This window comes from Lynx rufus, unplaced genomic scaffold, assembly GCF_022079265.1.
Source record: "Lynx rufus isolate CCGP_SWC_20201006 ecotype Redwood Valley unplaced genomic scaffold, mLynRuf1.p SCAF_15, whole genome shotgun sequence".
NCBI lineage: Eukaryota > Metazoa > Chordata > Mammalia > Carnivora > Felidae > Lynx > Lynx rufus.
Window position 1 is genome coordinate 182,163 of NW_025814829.1, and position 18,503 is coordinate 200,665.

At 48.8% G+C, this 18,503-nt stretch overlaps 1 protein-coding gene, 1 long non-coding RNA gene and 2 other non-coding genes across 4 annotated transcripts; 3 read left to right on the plus strand and 1 right to left on the minus strand.

The window, feature by feature from the left end:
- Positions 1-6: 6 nt before the first annotated feature.
- LOC124510368 (uncharacterized) lies at positions 7-1,952 on the plus strand. The gene is made up of 2 exons (XR_006961682.1): positions 7-322; positions 1,203-1,952. It is a non-coding gene; the product is annotated as an uncharacterized LOC124510368 (long non-coding RNA).
- On the plus strand, positions 847-918 carry TRNAD-GUC (transfer RNA aspartic acid (anticodon GUC)). Its single transcript has one exon. It is a non-coding gene; the product is annotated as a tRNA-Asp (tRNA).
- Positions 1,953-9,081: 7,129 nt separating the features above from the next.
- TRNAN-GUU (transfer RNA asparagine (anticodon GUU)) lies at positions 9,082-9,155 on the plus strand. Its single transcript has one exon. It is a non-coding gene; the product is annotated as a tRNA-Asn (tRNA).
- Positions 9,156-10,618: 1,463 nt separating this feature from the next.
- Positions 10,619-18,013, minus strand: LOC124509902 (low affinity immunoglobulin gamma Fc region receptor III-A-like). Its single transcript, XM_047076490.1, has 5 exons — positions 17,926-18,013; positions 17,209-17,229; positions 16,595-16,852; positions 12,792-13,046; positions 10,619-12,002 (listed from the first exon to the last, which is right to left on the minus strand). Exons 1-5 carry the CDS (start codon positions 17,963-17,965, stop codon positions 11,824-11,826), a joined length of 753 nt encoding a protein of 250 aa, XP_046932446.1. The 5' UTR covers positions 17,966-18,013; the 3' UTR covers positions 10,619-11,823.
- Between the last annotated feature and the right edge of the window lie 490 nt (positions 18,014-18,503).

Genomic DNA, 18,503 nt, shown 5'->3' on the forward strand with positions numbered 1-18,503 from the left:
TTTTTTTTTTTTTTTAAAGCCTAAACCCAAACTAGGAACCGCGGGCACTGCCTTCTCTCCCGGACTCATCTGTCGCTGCGGAGGCCCTTCTCCTCCCAGCCGCGTTTGGGTCCAGTGTCCGACTCGGAAGGCTTTCTTTCCTGTCTGCCGCTCCTCCCCGCCTTTCTTTCCCCGCTGCCACCTCTGGAGGAACCTGCGCGACGCCGGGTGCCAGGTACCGAGTGCCGAGCGCCGGGAGCCGGGTCTCCGGAGGGCCCTGCGTGCAGGTGCGCGAGGTCCGTGCGGCTGCCCTGCGAGTGCGTCGGGAGAACTGCGCTTGCAGGTACGACAGTAAACTAAATAATTAGCAGAAGTCAATAAATGGACACCCAGCTCAGCCACTGAAGAAAGTCTAAGTACGCTGGGAGCAACTTGGGCACATGAATCCCCTTTTTCAACTGTAAACGTTATGAAATCTAAGTACGCATCCAGTTTTTCCGATGAAAATTTAACGCCCGAGTGTGCAACCTGCTGTCTGTTGAGTGTCCAATACATACTGGTTTGAAGACAAAGTATGAAAAAATTCTAATATCTTCATATTGGTTACACGTCCAAACAGTATTTTGGAGATCTTGGGCTAAATGAGATGTGGTATTAAAAGGCACCCGTTTCTTAATTTTTAATGTGGCTGCAAGAAAATGTAGATTACATGTAGGGCATTCGGCATGCGTCGGTTGCGACGCGCCAGTCGAGGCAGTAAAAAAGGCATAGTGTTGCCAGCAGCCTGTAACGTTTCACGGAAGAAATTGTCCTGGCAAGTTAGAAGTAAGTTTGTAAACAATGACTTGGAAGCGCACTGCGCGGTGTTCCTCGTTAGTATAGTGGTGAGTATCCCCGCCTGTCACGCGGGAGACCGGGGTTCGATTCCCCGACGGGGAGACTATGGAGCTTTTTTTTTTTTTTTTTTTTTTTTTCCTCCCTCCCACCCCACTTCCTTGTTTCTACACTCTCTTACTGGAGAAATAGAAGTTATTCCTAAATGATTTCAGATTCTCTCCAAAAGTATGCTCGTCACATGCGAATTTCGTGGATGATGGGCAAGAGTACGGGTCCTGCGGTTATTTTGACCCTGGTTCTTCACTCTGGAAGCGAGTTTCCACCTGATCTACCACTGAAAGAGGCTTGCCACTGGGTGTAACTTTCTCCCATCCGCGTAATTTCAGGCTGCCCGCTGGAGGAGAATCCCGGGATCCAGGCTGTGCCTTGAGCTCTGTATTCCAAATGTCCACTCTCCACCTTGCGGTCTCCCGCACCCAGGACTCAGGAGGCGCTCCTGCTTTCTTCCTCCCGGGCTTGTTGCTAGTCAGCTGTGGCCAGCCAGCGTTCTCAAGTGCACACTCTTTGCGCCGCCTTACTACGACCAACTTGTGCCCACAGAAGGGAGCACTGGCCTGACAATCAGAACACCTGCTCTTTTGTCACTAAGAAGCTGTGTGCTTCTGCGCAAGCCATTTTTCTCGGGGCTTCGGTTTCTTCATCTGTAACGTGAAGGAGCCAAGCTACAGTTTCTGAGACCCTTTGCGGCTCTAAAGTCCTTTGATGTAGTGCCCTGCGGAGCACCTGGGGCACAGTATGTGCTCATTTTTAGAAAAGACAACATTTTTCCTGAATATAAGAGTAATATATAGTCCTTCTAGAAAATATGGGAAATAAGCAAACCACAAAAGAATAAGAGGCACCCATATTTCCATCACCCAGGGAATCCCCATTGTTAATGTTTTGCTGTGTGCTTAGCTCTTTGGCATTTTTTAAATGCAAAGTTGGAATCACGGTGTGCGTACTGTTTTTTAAGCTACTTGAGTGTTACTTAAAAACCTGAATATTTCTATATTCATTGAATGTTAGTCTAAAACGTTACTTTAATGGCTTCGTTGTGCTATATTAAATGGCCACATTATAGCTTCTTCAACGAATCTCCTAATTTTGAACATTTCTTTTGCGGCAGTTTTTCTCTCTTCTGGTGGAGGAGCTCTTGGAATCTCTGCCTCATACTCTTTTCACCCTCCAGCTATTATTTTCACCATGGCCTCCCTGAAATCTGTGCTGGGTAGATACTTGGTTGGAGGGTAAGCCAGAGATAGGAGAGATTTATTTGCAGATTTGGTTTTCCGGAATCAGGCTATCTCTTCTCTGAGATTTGCTCCTTCAATATCCAGCCAGTCTAGCAGCCTTCAACTTTGCCTCAATGCATGAGGTATAAGACTGGTTTTCTGCCTGAATTTATGTGCCTGAGTCTCATTTCCTGGAGAGTGCCCTCAGAACGAGGATCCTGCCCTTATGATTCCTCCTTCCATAGCTTGAATCCTCTTTTCTTTTTTTTTCTTTTTAAATTTTATTTATATCCAAGTTAGTTAACATATACAATGTTCTTTATTTTCTATCTCCTTTGATCGCTTTCCAGTGCCGTATAGATTTTTTTTTAATTTGTCCAGAGTTTATAATTATTATGGGCACAGTGGTTAGTACCACACAAACTCCCCCACCAGTATGGAAAGGAATTACTTTTTAATTGTATTCATAGCGTTTTTGAACAGAAGTTTTTAATTTTTATGGAGACAAACACTTTCCCTGGTAGTTTCTTAACTTTTTTCATAAGTAGAAAACTCTTACCCACCCCAATATCAGATCAGTTTTTACCTTTATTTTCTTAAGTGTTTCCTTTTGCTTTTTTGGTATTATCCCTTTAATTCTTTTTGAAACCATTTTGAGATGTAACATGGGTAAGTATAACTCTATTCCCATCCCTCCACCTGGTGGTTCTCCATTCAATTCATTGCATAGCCCACCCCTCAACCACTGATTTGAAATGACATCATTGATGGGTACTAACTCGTCCATCCCTCTCAAAGAAGACAACACGAAAACTCTGGGACACACTTGACTCCAGTCCCAGCTTGGGTCCATGAGCTAAACGTGAAACCAGAAGATATCAAGCTTCCTCCCAGATACTGTGAATGACTGGGTGTCAATGGCTTACAGTCCCTTAGGCTGCTGTCCCTTGTTGTCTCTTCTTGCTCATGTTTTTGATACTTGGCTATGTGAGTGGTGCCCCGGTCTGATTTCCAAGACAGTTTTGACTCCATCTTGGATTATGAGCTGTTTATCACGAACCCAGTAGATTGCATGCTTTCTCTTAGGTATCGTGGATCAACGGGATGGTATAAACCTTTCTCTGTTCCACTGTTGGGATCTTTTCCACAGGAATTTGGGAAGAGTCCAACACAGGGACCTGGAACCCCTCCCTCCTCCCGCACCCGGGTTGTCTTTTAAGAACAAAAAGCTGCACAGATCCTTGGTGGCAAGGTATATATTATCACAATACACCCACAACTGTAGCCCAAGACTACAAAGTTCTTTAGATCGTTTCATCCCCTCAGTATCTAATAGTCCCGCATCAGAGGTGGAGGTGGAAACGTTATCTGCTTTTGTTTTAATTTGGAGTTGGTTTTATTTTATTTTTGCTTTTCAGTTTATTCACTGTAGTGGATATGTCCCCTGGTTTGCTCAGCACCCAGTCCCGTACCATTCTGGTTTGCTTTCCTGTGCTATTGAGGCTGGGAAGCTAAAAACTCATTTCGTAGATTCCTTTGCAGCGGGGGTTCTGGTTATGATTTGCGTTCCACCAACCAGATGTACTTTAGTGAGATCTGATTTGTAACTGAGTTACATGGGAGAGACACAGGGATACAATTTGGGTGGTGTAAATAGTGGCCAATGCAGCCAGTGTTCTGGAGCCAGAGACCGGAGCCTGGGGAAGCTTTTTAATTTGTTTTATAGCAGGTTTTGCTGGGTAGTGTGGTAGCCCGATATACAGAACAGTTTGGGGAGCTATTCCTGGAAGTTAGCCTAGAGTCTGTTTCTTCAGTCTCCCTGATGCCTGGCGAATTATCCATAGCCCTCAATAAATCCTTTTGTATTTAAACAAGCTACAGTAGATTCTGCTGTTTGCAGTTAAGGATCCTACTGTGCTCATCCTTTATTCTGTTGTTTTTTTTTTTTTTTAATTTTTTTTTTTAATGTTTATTTTTGAGACAGAGAGAGACAGAGCATGAACGGGGGAGGGTCAGAGAGAGGGAGACACAGATTCCGAAACAGCCTCCAGGCTCTGAGCTGTCAGCACAGAGCCCGACGCGGGGCCCGAACTCACGCGAGATCACGCGAGATCATGACCTGAGCCGAAGTCGGCCGCTTAACCGACTGAGCCACCCAGGAGCCCCTATTCTGGGTTTTATATTCATTATTCCTTTGGCCTGTATAACAGTTTCGATACATGTGTATGTGTTACCAAATATATGTATTATTTGGATTTTCATGCTTTTAAAGGTTTTATAGCTGGTACCAGGCAGCATGTATTCTTTTGCAACCAGCGTTTTTCCCCCCTAAATATTATTTTTATAGGATTCATTTATATTGAGACACATAGCCATTAATGGTATTCAGAAGATTTAAAACAGCTGCAAGATTCTGTATTTCAACTATTCCCTACTAGTCCTTAACTGCACGTATAGATCTGTGTGTTTACGCGTCTCATAAAACCGATTTCCAGGCAACGTAAGTTGTCGTGCAAATCCTATTTAACCTTTCAAATCATCTCCAAATTGTTTGATTTTTCATAATTGTTGGTTTTGTTTGATACAGCTGTCACTGGCTAAATGATGCCTCTATCTGAACCCTGCTTTACCAAATCCCCCCACTTTCTGTCCAATACATTGATAGTCATGCAGTGACTTGTGTGAGTAAGCTGAAAATTTTTTCCTAAAATTAGGATACTGAATCCTTTGTCATCTTCTGTTAAACTAACAGCAATCGTGATAAGTTTTTTTTTTTTCCAGCCTTTGAAATACTGTTTGAGGGTTGTTTAGATCTGTTTTCTCCATCACACAATAGTCATTTATTGGAATGATATGTGTCATCAGGCTGGACGAGGCAACTAACGGGATTGTGAGGTACATGGGCTCTGTTGTGCTTCCCGTGTTTGAACTTGGCTCCCCTTCTCTCAGTTTCCTCATATGTAAAAGGGGGTAATGATGACGATTATAATTCTCAGATGAGTTAATAAGTGTTTAGAATGGTGTCTGGCGATGAGCAAGCATTAATTATCTTCTTTATTACTAAAACAATTACCCGCGGTGGGAGGATGTTTGGGGTTTGAAAAACAAACAAACCTGTTCCATGAAATGAAGGTGAACCACAATACAGATGGGGAAAAGGGGCACCTGCCCCTCCGTCACCTGTTAGCCCCCAATTTCCCCTATGTTCCAGTCTGCGTCCCAGTCTCCATCCTATCACAGGACGGCCAGCAGAGGCCACAACATGTGGCTGATACTTTGTGTGACGCGTTACCGCCTGCCCGTTCTCTCTGTTATTTCCTGACTCTCGGTACCAAGTTTGGGTGTAGGCTGTGGTTCCCACAAGTGGCCACAGGCAAGGGTGACTCCTGAGTAGTAATGAGTGGTAGCAGACAGCCACAGTGTCGGGGAGCCAAACTGGAGCCAAACTGACACTGGGCCTTTGTTAACTGGACCAGGGTTCGGGTGGCCCTGTCCTGGGACAGGACAGTCCTATCACCAGGGCTTGCAGTAGGCTGGCTTAAATTGGACCCGTAGGTTGGGAGGCATTGAGCTGCCTCTTGACAGTGCTCATGTAGAATTCTTTTTTTTTTTTTTTTTTTTTTATTTATTTTTTATTTTTTTTTAATTTATTTATTTATTTTTTCAACTATTATTTTTGGGACAGAGAGAGACAGAGCATGAACGGGCGAGGGGCGCGAGGGGCAGAGAGAGAGGGAGACACAGAATCGGAAACAGGCTCCAGGCTCTGAGCCATCAGCCCAGAGCCCGACGCGGGGCTCAAACTCACGGACCGCGAGATCGTGACCTGGCTGAAGTCGGACGCTTAACCGACTGCGCCACCCAGGCGCCCCACTCATGTAGAATTCTTTAGAGTTGGCCAGCAGTGGCATGGGGACTGGCTTTCTGGTGTCTAGGGACAGCCAAAGCAGAACCCAGATGACGATTCTTTCTGAGGGGGAGTTAAGGGGTATGGCACTGACCGATCAGAATGTTACCGTCTATACATTTCCCTCCTTGTCACAGGATTAACTGTCTTCCAAAAGTTTTCTGTTGTCGTCATCGTCGTTGTTTTTCTAGCAGACTTATTGACCCGCAGATCCCGTGCAATATGTATGCTAAGCATTGAAGGTCGGTATAGCGTTCCTTTTCCCTGGTGCACATGTAAAACCCTGAACAATCAACAGTTTGGGTATGTTATATATTTGTTACTACTCCATCTAAGCATTTTTCTTTTCTTTAATTTTTTTTAATGTTTATTTATTTCTGAGACAGAGAGAGACAGAACATGAATGGGGGAGGGGAGAGAGAGAGAGGGAGACACAGAATCCGAAGCAGGCTCCAGGCTCGGAGCTGTCAGCACAGAGCCGGACGCAGGGCTTGAACTCATAAACCATGAGGTCATGACCTGAGCCGAAGTCAGGGGCTCAACGGACTGAGTCACCCAGGCGACCGGATCTAAGTATTTTTCAATTTCCACTCAATTTCTCTTTGATCCATGAATTATTTTAAAAGCATACGTTATAATGAAGTGAATTTTTGCAAATGTTTGAGAAGACTATGTAGCCAAAAATTATTGGTTGCAGAGTTCTAATGATATATATTTAAATTTTTTTTAATGTTTACTGATTTTTGAGAGAGAGAGACAGCACGAGTGGGAGAAGGGCAGAGAGAGAGGGAGACACAGAATCCAAAGCAAGCTCCAGGCTCTGAACTGTCAGCACAGAGCCCAATGCAGGGCTCGGGCCCACGGGCAGCAAGATCATGACCTGAGCGGAAGCCGGAGGCCCAACTAACTGAGCCACTAAGGCGCCCCTAAATATATATATTTTAAACCAAGCTTATTAATTGTGTTCATATGCTTAATTTTTTTCTCTCTGCTTGACCTATTGAATGCTGAGAATAGTAAGTTGAATTCTCTCACTGTAGAATTTGAAGAATCAACTATAGATGAATTTGTCAGTTTTCTCTCAGAGGTCTAATAATTCTTGCTTCTATGTTTTAACATCATTTTATTAGATACACATGTATTTAGAATTGTTATATGTTTATCATAGTTTAACCTTGAATCATCATGTGGCGACATCTTTATCCCTTATGATGCATTATTTCTTAAACTTTATTTTGTCTGGTATTACTTAGCTATGTGCCAACTTTCTTTTAGACTGTTCCTGTCATATCTTTTTCCATTCTTTTCCATTCAGTCTTTCTGTGTTTTTTTTTTTCTGTTTTAATGTCATTCGTCTAAAACAGAATAAAATATATTAAAAAAAATCCACTCTCACTGGCAAATTTTCTCCATTTATATTTATTGTGATTACTGATATATTTGGATTTATTTCATCATCCCATTTTGTACTTTCTTTTTTATTTTTTTTTAATGTTTATTTACTTTTGAGAGAGACAGAGACAGAATGCGAGTGGGGTGGGGCAGAGAGAGAGGGAGGCACATAGTCTGAGGCAGTCTCCAGGCTCCGAGCTGTCAGCACAGAGCCTGATGCAGGGCTCGAACTCATGAGGTGTGAGATCAGGACCTGATCTGAAGTCAGTCACTCAACCGACTGAGCCACCCAGGCACCCCTGTACTTTCTTTTTTAATAACTCAGTTTTTCTTGTATTTTTTTTTTGCCTTCTTTTAGATTGTTGTCCTGTACTTGCAAAGCGAAACATGGGAAATGTATGTGTGTTTAGAATAAACTGGAAAGTAATTTTTAATTTCTTCTGCCAATCCAATAAACAGGTGAAGGTGAGAGTAGCGGTTCCCAAACTTGGGACTTTGCAGATAAGTAGAATTTCCCCTAAAATGTTGGTGACCAATATAGAGTTGCCAACTTTTTATTTTGCCGAATTAGGAAATTAATAAAAACAACCGCAGACACTGCTTTGTATAAAACAAAGAACATTTTAAAACAAACTTAAAAGTGTAAAAAAAGGTAATCTCAATATAGAGTTCTTTTGGCAAACTTCTCTGAGATACACACACACACACACACACACACACACACACATAATTTGGGCCTATATGGGTATTGTGTATTCTCATTCTCTGAAGAGCATTGGACACCGACCTGCACCCACACTGGAATCCACTGAGTAGGGCGCAGAGGTGTAGAAGGAAGAGAAGGTTCTGGGCGGAGGGTGGGGACTTGGCACCACAGAGAAGGGCTGCCTGTGGGTGCCTGGGTGCGTCAGAGGTGTGGCTTGGTTGAGGGGTTCGGGGGGCCAGGGGCGGAGGTGATGTGACTCAGGAAGCCTGCGGCTGCGAAATGACCCAAGAACAAGAGAGAAGCTTCCCTCCAGGCTGCAGAGAAGAGGCCAGGCACTGACCAGGATCCCTGTGCTGGTGATGTTGGACGAGGGGTCTCTGCCCTCAGATATTTAGATCTGGATTTGCCAGTGTGAGAGTCTTTAAATTACAGGCAGTTACAAACTCTGTGTTCTGTCCCGGTGCCTAATGCACGAGTAGAAACCTTTCAAAAACAGCTGGGCTTGGAGATTAGTCTTGTTCTACTGGGCTTCCTTGCTTAGACGTTACATTTCGCCGGGCGTGACTGGACACGTGATACGGTATTTTAAACATTCACAATAGCAAGCTGATTGTGAGTTACCACTCGCCCAGGCACGAGCGCATAAATCGTCTAGATCAGCAGGAAAGTCGACTGTACCTCCCGGAGCAAAGCCGAGTGAACTCGCGAGCGCACAGAGAGACTTCGTTCTGGACTCCCCGAGGAGCTGGGCTGCTGCGGCTTCTCAGCATCATCTGGGTGCACACCGAGGCCTGTCCCAGGTCTAGGCAGGTGCCTCCGCAGCGCGGGGGAAAGGCCTGCTTGGCTGGGGCCACCCGGCGCGCCGGAAGGGGACCGCCCCGCGGGTTCCCACACCAGCCCCGAGCACCGCTTCGGGGCGAAGCAGAAAGCGCGGCCGAGTTTTTTCCTTCGGTGAACTGGGTTGGCAGAGGCCCTGGCTTCCGCCTGTCTCTGTGGCGCAATCGGTTAGCGCGTTCGGCTGTTAACCGAAAGGTTGGTGGTTCGAGCCCACCCAGGGACGGGGCCTGACCCTTTTGAACCGCGGGCGTGGGTGTTCTTCCCGGAAGCCGCGGGGCATCCTCCGCGTGGCCAGGTTCTCGCTCGCCCCTCGTCCCTCGCCCCCGTGGCCTGGGTTTCCTAGCAGGAGGTCCGCCTGGGTAGGGTTGCGGTCAGGAGTGAGAATTTTAGCCGCTTGACTTCAGTTCTACGAAAACTGCCTCGTGAAATTGTTCTAAAAATGTTTGGCGACCAAAGGAAGCCAGCACCGGTAATCCGAAGGTGAGTTCGTTACCAAACCTGTGCCTGCCTCGCCTTTGACCTTGTGTTGCCTAACTCATCAAACGGGCTTGTCCGGAGCCTGGGCCCCTAGTCATGCCGCGTCCGACTGGTTGCCAGTTTTTGGAGAGTCTGCTTTCTAAATATCTTTCAAATAGGCACCTGCGTCCCCAGCCTCGCCGCCACTTACTTCCTCACTATCTAGTCCCCCACCCCCCACCCCCACCGCCCCTTGAGTTACTGCAACAACTACCTAGGTTTCTAGGCGGTTTCCTGTCTTCAACTCCCCTCTCCCTTCCTTGCACGGAGCTGCCCGAGAGGCTTCCTAAAACTCGTTTGGCCTGAAATCCCTCCACGGCTGGCTGGGGGCCCGGAGGCGCTCTCCTCTGCTTGGAAGGCCGTGCCTTTGATGATCTGGCCCCTGAACTCCCTCTTCTCCCTCACTGGCTCTTTACACTGGAAAAGGGCCGAACCACCTTCTTGAACCCTAATCTGGCTTTGGAATCTTTGCCCACGGATCTTCAGCGTTCCTCCTCTCTGCCTGGCGAACTCCTCCTTCACCACCACAAGAACACTGCAGCCTTTTCTCCACTCTCTCCTCAAGGCTTTTCTCCCTAGAATGGAGACTCCTCCCGGGACTGACCCTGTGCTCTACATCTCTGTCTTCAGCACTTGGACTCAAGCTGGGCATATTGTAGACCCTAAATAGATGTGAGGTGGATGTCCAGGGTTTCCCAGTGCACCTGCCTTATGTCTGAATCTCATCCGATACTCATACATCAAGCTTGAATCGTCTTGACCTATAGCTCATAACTTGACCTATAGCTCATAACTCAGTTATGAGCTATGGCATATGGCTCATAACAATTAGGCTGCCCCTATACCTCTGTCCAGGCCCCTGGCTCCTTCCCAGGGGTGCCTTCTCCTGCCCAGCACCTGCTCTGGAACTACGTCTAACTTTCCCCCCTCCCCTACTCCCATCCCACACCACCTGTAAAAGTCTCCTGTGCCCGTTGCCTCAGCAGGACTGGTGAATTCGCCACTAGCTGATTCACATGAGCTGCGGTGACATGATTTAGTTTAGACACATGATTAGTTTAGACACTAACCCCTGGTAGAATGTCGGACAACAGGAGGGAAAATGGGTTTTTATTATCAGGTCTTCTTACCACGGTTTTTCCATCTTCTGGCTGAGAGTGGCACACAAAATCTTGCAAAATGCTTTATTAGAATCAAGAAATGTGCTTAAAGCTCGTACAAAGAAATAAGATCGCTAAGCTTTCTTCCACAAGCAATGCTGGTGACCCCACCCTTACTCATTGTCACTGACAGGCGGAGGGATTTCCAACTGTCCTAGCTTAACTCAGCAGACCTGAGCGCATAGAGTATCGCTTAGCCAAGGTTTGTTTGGTGAGTGATGTAAACAAAACTGCACCTGAATTAGATACTGAAGCAGAAAGCTGGTTCGCTGTTCCCTGCCTCTCCTCTCTCTGACTGTGGCTTATCCTGGCCAAGTGTCCTGCCTCCTGAGCAGCTGTAGTGGACTCTTTCCTGCCATGTTTTCTCCGTTCAGACCCGAGATAGCTCTGCTCATTGAGCTCAATCTGGGACAGCCATGCTGCCCTCCTTCCTGCGGACGTAGGGATTGTTGTGTGCTTTCTTTTCCAACACCCTCCAATCCCCAACGTCCTTCCAGGACCGTCTTCGACTCATGACATCAAGAGCGTCCATCATTATATACTCACAGACCATCCCGATTCTGGCATGGGCCCCCCCCTGAAAAACTCAATTCTATACCACCCCTGTGATCTGTCTGCCACCCACACCATGGCTCATATCCTAGGAAGACAGGGGTCTTCTCTGATCTGTCCTGGACTGCCGTGCTCTTTCTCAGTCACCCGCTTCACTGGTTCTGCCGTCTCCCCTAGACCCCCCACAGCCCCCACGATCTGTCTGGAAGGAGCTTTAGTGTGCCTCACAAGTGTAGACCATCAGCCAGCCGGCCCTCAGCCATAATTCTCTTACCTACATATTCGGCTATTTAAGAACAACGTTCGCATGTTAGGTCACCATCCAGATTCTGCATTGTCGCGCTGCTGTGACGGGGCAGTCGTGCAGAGAGAGCATCTGTGGGGCCCCGAGACTTCAGTGCTGAGGGATGCGGCTACTCACTGGGGCGTCACTGTGGGCACCTGAAGGTCGCCAGCCCTGCCTTCCGGTGTGAGCAATTGCGTGGATGCAGTTGACCACTAACTGGTCGCCAGCCCTGCCTTCCCAGCGGAGACCGAGAGAAAATGGAGTGGGGTGAGGGGCCCTCAGCCTGGACGCTGCCCCCAGAGCTGCCTGTTGGGGACGACGGGGTTGTGAATCCAGAGGGAGGTTCGGGGGTGCCGATTTTATTGCCCCTGTTTGTCCTACGGGCCCTGGCTCCACGTGACTTTGCCGTCCTTCCACTTCTTCACGGAGCTCTGAAGGTCTCTCTGCACAGCCACATGCAGCCCTGTGTCCACCACAAATAGGAGTGCTGTCACCAGGAAGAAAGCGATTTGGTACCAATGTGGAAGGAACGTTGAGGTGGAGGGAACTGGCGGACCTAACGGGAGAAGCACAGGGATGAGAAAGGTGACAGTTGTTAAGGCAGAAGTTTGGTGTCTGTCCAATTATTTCATTTCGTCCTGTGGTTAACTACATAGGCTTTGAATCTTGGGAATGATCCTGGAGAAAAGGTCATTATTCCCGCTCCCTGCACCACCACCACCACCCCCCCCCCCCGGCTCCTTTTCCCCTCAGTCTCTGCATCTGTAAAGTAGACTCCAAACTAGCTAGTGATCTCCTAACGTTGTTGTCAAGAGTCACTGGGTGCTTGGGAGGAAGCACCTGGCAGTGTCCAACACACCGGAAGTTGCCCAATCAATGTCAACTCGTCCTTGTTACAGAAGGGGAACTTGACATGCAGCGAGACTAAGTGGCTTGCCCACCGTCACACGATGAATGAGCCACAAAACCAGAACCCCGACCCTAGGCCCTCTCCGTGAGGGGGTGAGAGGCTCCCACCAGGTGGGCTCGTGGCTAAGCCTTGGGCTTGGAGAGGACAGGAAGGCAGGTCAAGATGGCCAGCGTCATGTGCGCACATACCCTTGCGGGCATGGTTTGACTGGCGTCAGTGAGGACAGGTGCATTTATGGGGAAGGAAACGCGGTTTCCGTTCCTGCCGTCACATTGCAGAGCGAATGACGCCCCTCAGCACCCCTCGGAGAGAAGCCCCGGCAATAATCAGGACGCAAAGCAAAAAGCGTAGGATCCTCTGAACTCGCCTTCCCAGGGTGAACGCAGACCCCACGCACAGGGGGCTCTGGGCCCTCTTAGGGTTGCACAGCCTCACCTTGAACCGTGATGTTCACAGCCTCTGATGACTCATTTTTACTCCCGATAAGCCCCCTGCAGAAGTAGGAGCCACTGTGTTTGCTCGTTGCTTTTGGAATGTAGAAGTCGGAATTCCTATGGAAAAACATCTTGCCCCTTCCGTCCTGGAAATATTGAACCTTCTGTACCGCCCTGTTCTTCCAGCTGTGGCACCTCAGCTGAACGGTGTCTCCCTCCTGGAACACCCAGCGGGGGGCCTGAAGCAGCAGCCACCCTGAAAGACACGGAGGCCTCAGCGACGAGAGCAAACACCTTCCCGAGGAGACACCACCCGGATCCTGGGACGTCATGGAGAGCCAGACTGGGAGCCGTCCCTGCAGAGCTCCCTTCGGGAAAAAGGCCACTGGGCCCCGCAGGAGAAGTCAAGTCGCACCAAGACTTTCTGTCCAGTGGGGAAGAGAGACGCACACGTCGAACCGTAGGGTTAGAGCTGAGGGGCTTAAGTGATGAGGTAGGTGAGGAGCTATCCACAGGGTCCTTAAGGCCTGTGCTGGGGTTTGCTACGGCAGCTGATAAGCAGCCGCCGTAGGCTTTAGATCAAAGAGTAAACGTTGCACTTGAACGTGATGATTTGCCCCATCCAAGGAAAGGTAGATTTCAGAAAGGATAGATAATTATAGGAATATTCGAAGACTCCTGCCAGTCAGGAGTGAGGTCACTGGATGGCCACGGGAGTTGCTACAGAAATCGTGAAGGAGAACTCAAAATAAAAGTCAAGGAAGGGAGGGGCGCCTGGGCGGCTCAGTTGGTTAAGTGCCCAACTCTCTCTCTCTCTTTTTTTTTTAATGTTTATTTATTTTTGAGAGAGAGAGAGAGCATGAACAGGGGAGGGGCAGAAAGAGAGGGAGACAAAGAATCTGAAGCAGGCTCCAGGCCTCAACACAGAGCCCGATGAGGGGCTCAAACTCATGGACTGTGAGATCATGACCTGGGCTGAAGTTGGACGTTTAACCGCCTGAGCCACCCAGAGCCCCATTAAGTGCCCAACTCTTGACTTCGGCTCGGATCATGGCTCAGGATTTGTGGGATCGAGCCCTATATCAGGCTCTGCACTGACAGCATGGACCCCGCTTAGGATTCGTTCTCTCCCTCTCTCTCTCTGCCCCTCCCCCGCTCACACGCGCACCTGCATACACGTGACTTCTCTCTCTCTCTCAAAATAAGTAAATAAACTTAAAAAAATTGAAATAAAAGCTCAAATAGCTTTAAAAAAAAGTCAAGGAGGGGCGCCTGGGTGGCGCAGTCGGTTAAGCGTCCGACTTCAGCCAGGTCACGATCTCGCGGTCCGTGAGTTCGAGCCCCGCGTCGGGCTCTGGGCTGATGGCTCGGAGCCTGGAGCCTGTTTCCGATTCTGTGTCTCCCTCTCTCTCTGCCCCTCCCCCGTTCATGCTCTGTCTCTCTCTGTCCCAAAAATAAATAAACGTTGAAAAAAAAATTTAAAAAAAAAAATAAAAAAAAGTCAAGGAGGGGAAAGAGGGGCATGAATGGTAGTGCTCATGGTAACTGCTACTTTCTGAAAGGCCCCAGGGCCCTCATCACTGAGCACAGCCTGCTCGAGAGAAAATTCGTATATCACCAGGATGCTCGTTCTCACAACTCTGTCACCAAGTAACCAGATTTCACACAGAGAGAACACGACAGTCACAGCCAGGCGGTTGACCTGAATAATGAAAAATGACATTGCAGATAAATTTTAAAATGACAGAAGAAAACAGTCACGAGATAATGCTAAGTGAAAAAGACAGACTACAAAAAGCACAGAAGCACAGAAAAAAGGAAAAGAAAGAAAATGTGCTGAAATATTAACAGGGGTTTCCTCTGAGGGATGGGACTACGGTTATTTTAGTTTCTTTTACATAGTTTTGAGATTGAACCCAAACGACTTTTGTAATAAGAACAGGACAATAAAACTTTCTATAATTAAAAAAAAAAAAGTCTGCTGCCTTACGCTACACAAAATTGGTAGAACACAAAAATTCTCTGCTTGGGAGATTTGCCAAACAGAAAGTAACCTTAATTACTTATCCAGAGATATTTATCAAAAGACAATGTACCCATATATCCATTTACTTTTTCAGTGAAGAGATACATCATTATTATCATAAGATTATGGTTATAAGAGTATATACATATATATGTGTGTATATCTAATTGTGTGCAGAGAGAGAGAGAGAGAGAGAGACTGGTGATCTCCAAAAAAGTAAAGAGGACTTATCAGAGGAGGAGGTAAGTGAAGTAATAACAATCAATGATAAGAGTTGGCCTGGTGAAGTTAATGCTCATAGTCTCATTTTCATATGGTCCTCATTGACAGGCCTTCTTTTTTTTTTTATGTTTATTTATCTTTGAGAGAGACACAGAGTGTGAGTGGGGGAGGGGCAGAGAGAGAGGGAGAGAGAGAGAGGGGCAGAGAGAGAGCTGAAGCAGCTCCAGGCTCTGAGCTGTCAGCACAGAGGCCGACACAGGGCTCGAACTCACGAACTCTGTGTGGGATCATGACCTGAGCTGAAGTCAGACGCCCAACCAACTGAGCCACCCAGGTGCCCCTCATTGACGGGCCTTCTAAAGCCAGTTTCTAGATCAAGGTTCAAGGCAAATTTATAATTCTCAGACTTGATTTTTCTCTTACGTCCTGTTGATAATTCCCCTTTTTATTTGGTCTATGGAGGCCATCTCTCACCTCATTAGTAAGAGACATGCCTCCTTGTAATTCTGTAGCGTGACGACCATGTCAGCTGCGTGACAGGCAGGGGCTAAGGAACCACAAAGATCAGCTCCAGGGGCACCTGGGTGGTTCAGTCGGTTGAGCGTCTGACTTTGACTCAGGTCATGATCTCACGGTTCGTGGGTTTGAGCCCCACATCGGGCTCTGTGCCGACAGCTCAGAGCCTGGAACCTGCCTCAGATTCTGTGTCTCCCTCTCTCTGCCCCTCCCCGGCTCGTGCTCTGTCTCTGTCTCAAAAGTAAATAACCATTAAAAAATTAAAAACAAAATCAGTTCCAGAGGCCCAGTTCCGTGAAACTCTTTGCGAGCCCACCTCCGTCAGGCCCTCCTTCCCCCCTCCAGCCTTGTTCCATCCACACCCAGTGGGCAACTGAGCCTCGGAAGTAGGCTTGCGAGGCGACCCTGCAGGCACCAGGCTAGGTAGTGTGATTCCAGGGCCACCAGGACAGATCCCTGGGAAATACCTCCCCTCACCTGCTTCCGATGCCTGGATTCTGTAAACACACAAAGACTTTCATGCCATGCTCAGTGTACATGTATCTCCACTAGGTGATTTGCACTGAAGAGTGAGTGAGAGAGGGGGCCCTGATGGGGGGGTGGAAGGGGCTAGATATGACCCTAGGCGGTTAGGAAGGTTAGGAGGAGAGCTTAGGGCGCGGTGTGTCTGAGAGTCAGAAGGAAACGGAGCTCACAGAAAAACAGATTCGTCACTTTAATCAGTAAATATTATCGAGCGCCGGTGTCAGGTGCCGACCTTTGGAAGACACCGTGGGTACCGGGCGCGTCCTACGTGAGCCGGAGCGGCTGGGACTGCGCCCCGCAGCGGTCCCGTACCCATGACCCCCCGGGTTTCGACATTTTGCCGGAGGCCCGCTTACGGTTAGAACCACAACTCTGATATCATTCAGGGGGACCCCGGATGCGCTCATCTCAGTTGTAACCCTCAAGAATGACATCTTCTGGCTCTCCCCGAGTCGTTCAGCGTCTCGCCTTTCACCCTTTGTTGGAGATTCCCTCCTTTCCCTTCCCCTACTCACCAGTGTGCACTTCTAGCTGAACCGGGTCGCTGGCTTCGGAGAGGCCCGTCTGGCACTTATACTCGCCACTGTCTTCACTTCTGGCAGCTTCGATGGAGTAGCTGGGGGCCCGATGGGGGATGACGCTCTCGTTGTGCCACCACTGTGCGGAATTGTCCCCAGGGGGGTAGGCCCCCTGGCACGTCAGAATCACACTGTCCGAGACGAGTACCCTGTTCCATTCAGGTTCTAGGACCACCATGGCCTTCGAGAGGTCGGCTGAGGAGCCAGGAGAGGAGAAGGTGGGTCAGGGCAAGGAGCAGGCCCTATGCTGGCACTCCCCGGGGACGCTCGGAGCCAGAGTGAGCCCATTGCAAACCCACCGTTGGCGACTCAGCCTTGGCCTGTGACTCAGAGCATCTTGGCTTCAGGGCGCTTAGTCCCATTTCTGGCCTCTCCTTATCTTGAGGAAAAGTAGCCAGAGAAGCCTAGCGCCAAGCCCCACTGTGCGGGGGAAGTGCCCCTGACAACCCTCAACAGCTTTCCAGGCGGAAGGCATTTCCCAACACCCTGTGGCCATTACACGCCATATATGTGCCTCGCTTGATCAATCCAAGGGCACAAAGCCAACTCACCAGCTCGCGTGCCAGCAGAAACTGCAAGACAAAAGAGGGAAACAAATACTGAGCAGAGGCAGAGAGCAGGGCGGCCGGAGCGGGTGTAGATTCCCTAGCCCATCCCTTTCCTGAGAGTCCAGCGTTGCCAGGAATCAAGGCGTATACATGGCTAGCTGTCCCGCTGCCCGCCCTCTGTTCTCCCGTGTCTGTGCCCCCTGCTCTCCTCTCCAGCCAAGTCCCTGTCTTCAACACCATATCCTTACTCCTCAGTCCCTAGTCAAACTCCCAAAATAAGGGCACAGCCTGAATTTCCCTGAATCAAGCCATAGAAACAACCTCAACCCGCGTCCCCCCCAAAAGGGTGGAAATTAAAAGTCTTAGCGGGCAAGCCCAGAATGTCAGAATGGAAGAGACAGAAATTAAAGAGCATCTATCTGGTCCACAGTCTTCATCTTACGGATAGGGAAGCTGAGACCCCGCAGGGTGAGGGCACAGGGACCTCACAGGCCCCCCTCTACTTCCTGGTTATGCCCACCTCAGAGGGCTCCCATGTCTAGCCCCCAAATGTTTGTCCTGGGAACTAAATCTAGTGCTAGAGATGGGGTAAGGGGTCCTATTCCTTGGGAGGGCTCCCTTCCCTGACCTGAGAAGTGGGATCTGCTGAACCCAGGGCGTCCTGAGCTTCTCCATCAGCCAGAGTGGCCCTGACTTACCCAGAAGGTGACTCTGACTTACCCAGAAGGAGCAGGGCTGTCGGGGACAGCAGCCACCACATGCTGCCACGGTAGAATGAACAAGTCACGGCAGATGCACTGAGCTCTGAAGGGACGGAGCTGACTCAAAGAGAGGAAGTAAACAGTCTTTCCCTCACCCCCCTCCCCCACACCCCCAGTTCATTACTCTCTAGGTTCCTTTTCCCGGAAAGTCATCTGATTTCTGAATCTGAATTCTGACCAGTGAGCCCCAAGATAGGGCAGGAAGAGGAGAAGAGCCTGGAAGAGAGCTGAGGGAGGCTCCCCCTTTGGTCCACATAGGTCTACAGCTAAGCGTCTAGTGACACAGGGTCTGTCCGAACGCGTCCCAGTAAATCTCAAGGTTTTTCCCCCACCTGGTAGGTTTGGATCTACTCCGTGCCAAGAACGAGATATCGTGACCCTGGGGATGAGACTCAAGAGGGAGGGCATTCATTGAGGGATCTGGTGCTCTACTTCAGACCTTGTCACTCTCCCGCCTGGCCCAGACCTGCCTCCAGCCAGTCTGGACCTGCCTGTGTACGGGAAGCAGTCACTTAAACCGTCAGACCCCGAGAAGTG